The sequence below is a fragment of the Haliotis cracherodii genome, unplaced genomic scaffold, assembly GCF_022045235.1.
Source record: "Haliotis cracherodii isolate W230 unplaced genomic scaffold, xgHalCrac1.p SCAF_23, whole genome shotgun sequence".
Classification (NCBI taxonomy): domain Eukaryota; kingdom Metazoa; phylum Mollusca; class Gastropoda; order Lepetellida; family Haliotidae; genus Haliotis; species Haliotis cracherodii.
Window position 1 is genome coordinate 4,014,963 of NW_027266279.1, and position 12,265 is coordinate 4,027,227.

Genomic DNA, 12,265 nt, shown 5'->3' on the forward strand with positions numbered 1-12,265 from the left:
CCTATAATACATGACCAGTCTTATGGGCAGTCCTCCCTGTAATACATGACCAGTCTTATGGGCAGTCCTCCCCTGTAACACATGACCAGTCTTATGGGCAGTACTCCCTATAATACATGACCAGTCTTATGGGCAGTCCTCCCTATAATACATGACCAGTCTTATGGGCAGTCCTCCCTATAATACATGACCAGTCTTATGGGCAGTCCTTCCTAAAATACATGACCAGTCTTATGGGCAGTCCTCCCTATAATACATGACCAGTCTTATGGGCAGTCCTCCCCTATAACACATGACCAGTCTTATGGGCAGTCCTCCCTGTAATACATGACCAGTCTTATGGGCAGTCCTCCCTGTAATACATGACCAGTCTTATGGGCAGTCCTCCCTGTAATACATGACCAGTCTTATGGGCAGTCCTCCCTATAATACATGACCAGTCTTATGGGCAGTCCTCCCTATAATACATGACCAGTCTTATGGGCAGTCCTCCCTGTAATACATGACCAGTCTTATGGGCAGTCCTCCCTATAATACATGACCAGTCTTATGGGCAGTCCTCCCCTATAATACATGACCAGTCTTATGGGCAGTCCTCCCTATAATACATGACCAGTCTTATGGGCAGTCCTCCCTATAATACATGACCAGTCTTATGGGCAGTCCTCCCCTATAATACATGACCAGTACCTTCTACGGGCACCTCTGACATCTCAGAACTGAAGCAAAACAATAAATGTCAAAGATCAGATCAGACTTAAATAGACAATGGCTGACAGAGAAATAGTTTGGAAATTCAGCACAATAGAAAAAAGCTCAATTGCAACATGCCATAGACATATGGAGCTACATACATCAATCAATTTTTTTCAGTCATGTTTTTAAAAATGGCATCACTTTTCAACACATGTATGTCACACTGTCCCCATGGCCAATACTGTTATATAAGCAGTGTCGATATGATTATGTCTATTGAAAAAGTCTGAAACAAATGATCAACTCGTGCTGGGGTCTTGATTCATACAACTTGACTACAACGTTAATGCTCTGAGTATTGTTCAATGAGTAAATTATGTCAGTGACGGCTTGTTATAGATCTGTATTTCTGCAAAAAAAGTTCGACTATGAGGATTATGGCCCATGTGAGTAAATGTCAGGGGTCAAGGTCACGACGGGTCACAAGGATGTGGTGTACCTGCCGTCATCAAAACTTGTCACCACCGGATTATCTATCCCACCACTGGAATTTGCAGCGCCATCAGACAGAAGCGGAGTTTCAAACTGCTCCGTGTAGTGATGCCCGACCTCTGTCGATAACTGTCGCTGGGTGTAACTAGCTGCTGCATTCTGGGTATGACCCGGGGTCACCCCGCTGAGAGATTTGATACTCCGCGTCTCCGCGTCCGAGTCTTCGATGAGATCCTCCAGAATCTCTTTCCCGGGAGCAGTGTTGAGATCTTTCGGGACGTGGTGAGCACTGTCCAATCTCTGGAAGACCACTGCTAGACTGACGGCTGACTGACTAACTGGCGGCCATGAGGGATTTCCTGCTATGTCTTCTTCAATGGCAGCATATTTGGTCTGCGCGGAAGGGAGAGAATTTTTGAAGAAGTTTCGACAGCTTTCATGGAGAGATGTGTTGTCCATCACGTAGGTCTGTTGACAAAGAAATAGAGGATATATCACTTATGTTGTCACCTAACCTGTTTATCTGATCGATTGAGGAGCATATGTTATTTTATATGAACCCATTTGGGATTCCGAGTTGGAACAGATTCCCAGCAACCTACGCTGGTCGTTAGGGGTAACCAAATGGATCGGGCGGTCAGGCTCACTGACTTGCTTGATGCATGCCATCTTATCCCGATTTAGTGGATAGATGCCCTCATAGAGATGTAATATTGCCGTGTGTAGCAAACAAACAAACAGACCAAAGAGGTTAAAGCCCTGCATCGCTTCAGGATTTCCTTACAAATTAAGCTGACACGCTCTGTTTTACTGAAATACTGTTCAAAATTCAGTCCCTCACATCGACTACTGACCTCAACCAGGATAGAAAGCAGGCAGTTGAAGAGGGCAATGCCGACGTGCACCATGGCGTAGGGTATGGACGGGAACGCCAGCAACTACAACATCAGAGACACAATGTAATCAAGAAAAAACAGCGATTACCACATTCATTGTCTCTAAATATACAGATAAGGAGATAACCATTATGCGTTTGCTATTGCGGTTGTTGTTGTTGTCAATTTATCCCCGGAAATATTTTTGTGACCCGATGTCAGTAACCGTAGGTTTAAAAAATATGCTACAATTACTAACTTAACCAGCAAATATGAAAACACATTGTAAAATACACAAGCTTATCCGTAATTTTCCGTAGCACTTTCTTTCATACTGAATTCTCGCAGATGTGACACAAACATTCGGTCAGACATGACAACTGAATCCAACTAACAGAAAAATGCAAAACTTGTTGAATATTGATGAAAATATAACTGTTATTATCGCCGTATCCATTTCGACAAGACGAATGCCTCAATTTTCAAATTTGTGATTGAGAAAATATACAATGTAGCTATCTAAGAAAGTATTCATATGCACAAGATTTTCGGGTTTCACATCCATTGTAACAACGCTAATCAACCAGAACAGACCACACACTCCCACACGTTATACTACGTGCAGTCACTCCACAGAATAAGCAGAGTAGGAGATACGAAATCACATTATATTTAACATATCACGAGATAAACCAGTGATTGAGAAGATGAGCTGTCGGGATATGATGACACACATTCAAGCATGTCACCCGAACAACTGAAGGTGCCTCTCAAGACAAGCCTGACCCCGGGGCCTACCTCAATGATGTCCGCTAGCCCCTGTGGGGGCTGGATCGTCACTAACAAGCAGACGGCAAGACAGATGGCGATGTTCATGATGAACAAGTCTGGAATCAATCATAATAACTCTTATCTCAGCTTCAGGAATCCGGAGTAACACTGAACATTCACCTCATTAAAATTAATAATGTATTTTCGTTCCGCTTTTAGCAATATTTCAGCAATATTGCGGTATGGGCTTTGTCCATTGTATAAACATACAGATTATATTGCGTTAAAATAACTAAATTAAATAAGTCAAACTATTCTCTCCAGCTAGTACGTCAGAACTCATGCTACCTCTTACAAATTGAATCACAAGGGAGGAACCTCCCCACAACCTTGTTAATGAAAGAATGTCAATGAATTCCGGTATGTTTTCATTTGTTATTTTCAAAGATATTCAAAATCTACATACTTATATAATGCAACCTACTAAATATCAACATATCCTTCGAAGTAAGACAATGTTTTTTTAAAGAATTTATTGTGAAAACTAGGACATTTTCCTAACCAATCATGCACAGGTAAACACAGATGTGTATCTCACAGGCCATTTTATCTGCCACAGCAAAATAAAGTTGCCCTCTGTTCTGAAGATACCAGCTATTTAATATCTTTTGTTAGTTTGATAATACCACCTTCCTAAGTGTCGCTTACAGTTTGAAAATATGGGCTTCCTAAATGGCGCCCCCTTGGAAAAAGCGACGGCCAGAGTGATATATTGATACGAGGAAACCAGAAAGACAGCGGAGTTCTCATAGCTGACGTAGTTGTCGTCCTCGTTTTCGATGTAGGGTACAAACCTGCAACAGTGACGAGAGACATTCAAGCATGACAAGAAACATGCAACAGTGATAACAGTGAGTGAGTTTGTTTTTACGCCGCTTGTAGCATATTCCAGCAATATCAAGGGGGGTGGGGGGGGGGGGGGGGAAACAACAAATGGGCTTCACACATTGTACTCATGTCGGGAATCGAACGCGGGCCTTCGGCGTGACGAGCGAACGCTTTAACCACATGACAGACAACAGTGACAACAAGCATACAAGAGTGACAAAAAACATGCAAGAGTGACAACAGTGACAAGAAACAAACACTGACGTGAAACAGACAACACTGACAAGAAACGGACAACAGTGACATTAGTTTTGTATCTGTATGAAACCTATACTGGTAATAAATTGTATGAATTTGTCATACTGGACATACTGGAATATTTTTAATCGATTACACTTTTGCATAAAAATGAAGCCAGTATGACCATTGCATTTTATTGTTTATGAAAACCTGTAGTTTCTAACCTTCCAATGTAATAGTGGCTTATAGTACCTGAAAACGTTAAAAAAACTTCCTTGAATACAAAATAGATTTGCATTTCACTGAAGATTGTTTCTTTCAGCTTCGAGGAACACATTACCAGCACAGAAAATGTGGTCACCAATTTAATTTAATGTTATTTACATGGACCCATTATCTGAATGTAATGTCAGGTATGCTTCCATGTTGGCCAGTTGTTATAAAAAAACTTATGCCAGACTGTTCATTGAGGGATAATAACAATATATATATTTGTTCCCTTTCCATGTCATAGGACCCCTTTCCATGTCATAGGATCCCTTTCCATGTCATAGGATCCCTTTCCATGTCATAGGATCCCTATACATGTCATAGGATCTCTGTACATGTCATAGGATCCCTGTACATGTCACAGGATCCCTATATATTTATCATTATCAACTCCCAGGGGGAACACACAACCTGCATTGCCCATTTTGTGTTAAAAACGTATTAAGAAAATGGCATTATAACCTGGAAATTGGATCTTCAGTCCCAAAATGCATTGGCATAAACAGGATGGCATTATACCCAGGATGGCATTATAACCAGGATGGCGTTATAACCAGGACGGCATTATAACCAGGATGGCATTATACCCAGGATGGCATTATAACCAGGATGGCATTATAACCAGGATGGCGTTATACCCAGGACGGCATTATACCCAGGATTGCATTATACCCAGGATGGCATTATAACCAGGATGGCGTTATAACCAGGATGGCATTATAACCAGGATGGCATTATACCCAGGATGGCCTTATATCCAGGATGGCATTATAACCAGGATGGCGTTATAACCAGGACGGCATTATAACCAGGATGGCATTATACCCGGGATGGCGTTATACCCAGGATGGCATTATAACCAGGATGGCATTATAACCAGGATGGCATTATAACCAGGAAATGCTGCACAGTGGAAATCCCTTCCGAGAAACACGTGACATAAAATCCAGGGTGGCATTTTAATCAGAGGACTGTAAACGATCCATAACATTTACACCATACATGTAGGAAAAAATACATATTTTACAATAAATTTACAACTTTATACTTTTAACTCAATTACTTTTACATATGAATTATTGTGTCAAACATTTGAATAAGATGATATGATTCATCATCACTTAGCAGCTTACAATCACATTTTCAAGGTGTGTGTGTGTGTGTGTGGCGGGGGTTCCTAGGGTTTAAAAAACAGACCAAAACATGTGAAAATATTAGAAAATAATATATTTGCATATATATATATATATATATATATATATATATATATATAAATACATATCTGGATGCAAAAACCAGTTGTATAACAGTTCGAATATAAAATAATAAACCTGACGCTTGGGAAATGGGGAAAGAAATGGTTTGTCTTTGCCTGTCGCTGAAAAAGTCCACCTGTCCTAATAAAAATTCCAGCCAATCCCCATTGCAAGTTTTTAAGTTTTACAAGGGTTCAGTGTTTGTTTTGTTTGTTGATTAACGAAGTTCTCTTCCCAAACCTCGTTAAGCCAGATATAAACAACAAACACAATGTGGCTTCCCCTGTGGCACACGCCGAGGTATTTACTCTGCATTGAAATTTCATTTTACAAACACCAGTAGTGTCACTAGCCTTGATCCATATGATCTCAGAACCACGCCAGTGACCGACACTGTAACATCTTATTGTAAGATACATGCATGTACCAGGTACCATCCATGCTTTGTGGTTCAGAACCATACTCGTCACTGTGACGACATTTGCCTTGCAGCAAGACTGCCAACACCTGACAACAGAAAATGTTCATAACCATAATGCACAGGACATAAACATAAAATAAACAGACAGCACTGTAACGGCGACACCACAGGAGAGATTAAACTACCCGGGCTTTACAATTCCTATGTATGCCCCTCAGGGTTGCGCCCTCTACCGTAAATTAACCTCCCTTTATATCTGGCTTTACCTTCAAGAAAAAACAATTTCAGTCTAATTCACTCTGTTCAACTGCAAGAAATTTCATTTCTCTTCCCAAACCTCGTCAAGCCAGATATAAACAACAAACACACAATGTGGCTTCCCCCGTGGCACACACCGAAACATTTCCACTGCATGAAAAACAAAGAAAGGGATTACAGGAAAACAACCTATATGACAAACCCAATCATTTGGTCACACTTAATCTGGCTTTAACACTGTCTCTGATATACCCATCTTTGGCATTCTCACTCTTCCAGCGCCCGTGTCTCGTAAAAAGACGGCCGGGTACACCATTGTTTGCGCAGTGCATAGGAGCAATTGGCAACTAATTCGGCAAACCATGGGAATCTGCCCAATCAGAAAATCTCTTGAATCCCAATTTGTATGATCTCAGTGTAGAGGCAGATCTAGCCTCATTTAATATGTTCGAAACCTTGTACGTTCGGTTTTAAACTTTCTTGGAGGGTAAATATAACATCATATACAATGTCTAACATATCTGAAACGAAACAGAAGAAAGCATTTCAATCACTGAAATCGATTTTCAACGCTAACTTTGAAAACTTTATATGTTTCCCCAAATAAACCTCCTCCAATACGATTGGGAACATGAGCTTCTTTGCAAGACGGCAAATAAACAAAGTCTCTTACGTGTTTGAGAAATGTACCTTGTTTGCATAGCAAAGGCAAGAAACTCACAGAGTACCACTTAGGTACAACCAACGTACCCTTTGCTCTGTATTTGCGCATATACAAGACACTAGAGACCAGACACACTGGTGGTACTATCCAGTTCACCTCATTACTCCAATCTGATGTAAAAGTATCCACATTCTCAGAATTAGGGTTCCAGTACCTAGAATCGAAACGATTGATCTTGTTGTAGTAAGAAGCAAAACGATCTATTGAATGTGGTCCCCATGTTTCATCGAGTACATGAAAAACAGTCTGCAACTGGCCAGTCATCTCTATCAGTCAGCTTGCTCAGAAGATCTGCTTGATAATTTTGTTCTCGGGGAATCCAGTCTACTTCCAAACGTATACAGGATCTCAAACACAACTGCCAGATATTTAATGCAATATTTTGTAAGTGTGTCTTCATGCTACCCTTGTTGATAACAACACATACATTGGTATTATCCGTCAACCACTTGACTGAGTGAGAACCAAGAAAAACTTGTCAGTACCACAGATACAGCCTTCAACTCTCGCCATGTTGAACTTTGATTCATTTCGCTTTCGGACCACTGACCATGTGCAAACCTTCCACCAAACTGAACACAGTAGCCACCGTAACCTGCACCACTTGCATCGCTATAAACAACCCTGGTAGGGGAACTGTCTGAACACAACGATCTGGACTTGAAATGTTGAATATTGTCCCGCCAGAAAACTAACTGTTCCTTACTTTGAGCTGACAAAAACAATCCAGTAATCCCACAAGTTGGCCGTCAGACAATCTGTACTGAGTGACCTCGTCATAAGTGACTAACTGAATCAATAACTAGTTTCATAGCAATAATTTGACCAACTAGTGAAGATACATCGCGAAGATACACAGACCTAGTGTTAGGGACTAAGAGAGATGTGATGCAAATGGAAGCTTCTCCAACTTCCTTTCCGGTGTTGCTCAAGTAAAATGTAAAGTGTTCACGTGAAATCCTAGCCATTCCAAACTTTGTGAAGGCGTCCATAAAGACTTTTCAACTTTAGGTAAAAATCCAGAGGTCATCTTTAACCCTATCTGATACAACAGCACAAGTTGACACAGAATTTTCAACAATAATTCCATCGTCAAGAAACATTACGTTCTTGAAACCGAGGTAAAACCACCATTTTACCAATTGTCGGGTTACCTTTGTAAAGGACATAGGGCGCAGATGCGAACCAAATGGTAAAACCACATACTTATAATACTTTCTGCCCCATGGCCAAACCCATGAAAAGCCGAGAAAAGTTGTATGAGGAGTATGCATTTCAATATGATGGTACGCGGAATGTATATCGTATTTAACTAACCAATCACCAGCTTTGATGTACATAACAGCAATTTTCCAGTCTTCATATTTGACTGAAAGCTTAAACAAATGTTTGATCACCACAGACAAATCAAGAAGTAATCTTTTCTTAGAATAGACGGGAATAGACACCGACAATGGATTAACAACACGAGGCCTCTCACATTCCTCCACTATTTGTTTCCGCACAAGATCGGTAAAAGCTTCACAAACAAAATCAGAATGCTGCAACGCCGACATGTTGTTTTTTAATTCCATAGGTGTCGGAGTAGAGTAAAACGGTATCTTGTATCCACTTACAATAACATCAATCACAAAATGAGTAGAACCAATGTCACGCCAAAACTGTATGCAGCGTTCTAGACGACCCCTCACTAAAATTTAAGCATTTCCACGCTCATATTCATAATAATCGTTTGTAAGTTTAACTTTACCTTGTTTATTCTAACAATCTGGTCTTGCTTCCCGGTCGACTTGTGACAGTTTCGTCTCCAGTGGCTGAGTTCTCCGCACGCAAAACACGTGCCGTTTCTAAGTCTCGGGCGAAAAAGACGTCCTTGAGATGGTCTCGCTGGATAAGCCCCGCCCCCGACTGTAGCCTGCGTGACAGTCTCCGTCAGTCTGGAAAACTTATATGGGGGCATATCTTGACGATTTTGATTTCTTTTTGTCTATTTTCTTGATAGCTCTGGATTCCGCTCTGGAAATACGCCGATCATCAGCAAGATCATCACAGTCATATTGGCGAACAGTCTCCCAACCTCCATCTGATGAGTCGGATCGCTTAATCAGCTTATTTCTACGCTCAATGCGCGAGACCTCCGCACAAAGTAGATCTTACAAATAGTCCAATTTTGAGTAAGAAATAGCAAATTTCATTTGTTTCAGATTTTCAAGGGTCGACTGAATTGAAATTATACTGAAGCCGGTGCCCTTCCCGTTTCCATACGAAATCTTTTTCAGTTTTGAGTTTCTGAATTTCTGCCGTTGTTCGAGCCACGTTATCTTGTAAATTAACAAGTTTGTCTTCAACAGACCTGTCATCTTCTTCTCGACATGTAGATAACTGCAGTAGGATATTATCAAGCTTCTTGTTTATATCTTCAGAAAGCTCCATAACAGCTCCATAACAAAATGGCGATAGAACACGTGGCAAAGATAATAACGACATAAACAGACCGCACTGTAACGGCGACACCACAGGAGAGATTGAACTACCCGGGCTTACAAATCTTAAATATACCCCTCACGGTTGCTCCCTCTACCTTGAATACCCTCCCTTTACATCTGGCAAAAGAAATCAGTTTCAGTCTAATTCAATTTGTTCAACAGAATGAAATTTCATCACTCAGCAATATTCCAGCTATATGAGGGCGGTCTGTGTAAATAATTGTGTCTGGATCAGGCAATCCAGTGATTGATATCATGAGCATCGATCCACGCCAAAACTTCAATGGGACCCCAATTAATAAATTATTGAAAAATAATTTATAGAAGTCGCCTTTTCCTTATAGATACGTTGACAAGTTACAGCCACAAACATTTGCTAATGAGGAGAGGTGAGGTGAAATGGGGTTTAACGTCGCGACCAAGATTATTGCACTTATATAGCGACGTGCATGTACGTGTGTGTGTTTGTGTGTTTGTGTGGCTGCTTGTACTAGTCCGGACTGATGCCGATTTATAGTGCTAGCTCACTGAGATACCATACCGCAGTTTAACATGAATACCCCACTCAGACACAGTATACTGACTCCGAGCCGACCAGTCCTTGTTTTAGCCCCTTAATGCCGAGCGCCAGACAGGGTAACCATTTGCTAATGAACTATCGTAATATTTTAGTGGTTAGTATTGGAGGTGTGGGATTCTGAACATGCTTAATATAAAATATGGCAGGGTTATTTTGTTTTCAGCGAGCTTATGTTTCTTTTGCTCCGGCGAAACCGGAAGTGAATCGTGTATATCGAGCGGTATTCTTGCTTTTAATAGCCGCCACGTGAGAAAGGAGTATAACATGATTCTTTTCAGATCAGTGTTTCTACTGAAGGTGAGACCAACAGTTATAAAGCTTTCTGCAATGCTTTGCCACCGAAAACATAATTAATCTTGTGTGCACTTTAAGAGTTTAATTCTGCAATATTTCCAAGAAGTGTCACTCTGTCAAGTTTAAAGTTTAAATGGGGGTGGATGAATTCGCAGTCCTAGCACATTTGTTTAAAGTCATCAACAACACATTTTGTTTGTCTGAATGTATTATGTTGTCTGCCATGCAGTTCAGTTTTGGTTCAATATACTCCTCAAAATTAGATAAGGATCATCATATTCTTTCATGTAATTACAGTTAATATGATATAGTTTTATCATGCCATGATAGATTAACAACAGTAATATTAAAGAACCGGATGGTTCTCAACTTTTTGTAATTAGTATTCGATTCATACTTGGCACCAATGACAACAGTTGGACAGAGCCTGGAAAATAAAAGTTCAGGGTATGTATCCTTATGGAATGGAATATACTGCCCTGGACAATCGACGATGGTGGTGGTACCTACCAGGGTTGTCTCAGAACATGGAGGAAGCAGTACACCTGTATGGCGAGTTGTATCGCCATCTGTGCCATTATGGACATGATGGGTGCAGCAGCTATCAGACTGAATGGCGGGAGCTCCTTCACCAGTTCTTCACAAGGACCAGTGCGACCGACTGAAACAAAGCACGTAATTAAAGGAGTGACAGTATACCCGGGGCTATGTCAACCATTGAAACCGCCTGATCAACAATCAGTTTGTCTCCTACAAGAATAAAACAGTATGTGGGGACCAATTCTGTCCGGCACTATGTCCGGAGGGAACTATGACATTGTTTCGTATACGAGTACCATGGTTACCCACATATTGATGGTTGTGCCCACGACAGAGTTACCATGGTTACCCCCAGTTGACATTGATGGTTGTGTTACCATGGTAACCAACATGGGGTATTGATGGTTGTGCCGACAAGTGATACCAAGGTTAACCATGTGATACTGTTGTAATGAACACAGAATTGACATGGATACCTACGCTTGATACTATGGGTTGTGGCAAGTGTTACCATGGCTACTCATGCGCGATATTGATGGTCGTGACGGAGACAGTGTTGCCATGGTTTACTTACATGTGATACTAAGGGTTGTGACGATGAACAAGTCTATTATGAGGAAATCGGTGTCTGTGAGATTCGCTCCGATCTGGTGGACAAGAGAGCAGATTAAAGGTACAGTATACTTTGAGGGTGAGGTTTTAAAACGTTGATCAAGTGTATTACTTTCCCTCTTATGATTGTGTTCACACTAACGTATTAGGTAATAACTGAACTTCGCCCAAAACTTAAAATTAGTATTATTTTATGAACAATTATTTCAGCAAAATAACGGCAGGGGAATCAAACCCTGGTCTTCGGCAGGACAAGTCAACATCTCAACCACTAGGCTACTGTTACTGTCAACGTATTGGCGTCAGGACCAGTGAAGATCTGGATGAGAAATAGAGAATCTCACCCGAGTGTCTAAGTTGATAAAAGTGGAAAAACTCTGGGGCTTGCCGAGGGTTTTTTCAACATTTATCAACGAGTGTTGATATAATTGAGATAAAAGGACGCGGGGGTGAGATTATATTTATCATCCAACATCATTTTTCAGTTTGTAGACAGTAATAAGCAGTGTCTTTAAGGTAGAAAGTACTGCTTTTAGCTTCAGTAGCAGAGCCATTAGTGATGTCATTTGATTGTGACGTCATGGTAACAATGACGTCACAATGGTCTCCAAAACATCGTTATACATTTCATTGCAGCGATATCTACAATATAGATATTGCTTGATCTCTCCCAAGCGATATCTCCCGTGGGAGCGAGTTTGGGATGATGATAGGTCTTCAGCAACCCATGCTTGTCGACTTGACTGTCTGGTCCAGACTCGAATATTTACAGACCACTCTCACATAGCAAGCAAACAAACAAACATTGGTTGATGCTGTCACCAAGCCACAATCACATCTCTTGAATAAGATAGCGTGCCAC

The 12,265-nt window shown here is 40.9% G+C and overlaps 1 protein-coding gene across 1 annotated transcript in view; it reads right to left on the bottom strand.

Moving 5' to 3' along the window:
- Positions 1-635: 635 nt before the first annotated feature.
- The window catches only part of LOC139471647 (polyamine-transporting ATPase 13A3-like), a 43,172-nt gene continuing 31,542 nt past the window's right edge, over positions 636-12,265 (bottom strand). Inside the window, exons 26-31 of the mRNA XM_071254057.1 lie at positions 11,366-11,438; positions 10,762-10,912; positions 3,543-3,688; positions 2,862-2,950; positions 2,043-2,126; positions 636-1,656 (exon numbers count right to left, since the gene is read on the bottom strand). Coding sequence (XP_071110158.1) covers positions 1,177-1,656; positions 2,043-2,126; positions 2,862-2,950; positions 3,543-3,688; positions 10,762-10,912; positions 11,366-11,438 — 1,023 coding nt within the window. The 3' untranslated portion in view covers positions 636-1,176. The remainder of the gene's footprint in view (positions 1,657-2,042; positions 2,127-2,861; positions 2,951-3,542; positions 3,689-10,761; positions 10,913-11,365; positions 11,439-12,265) is intronic.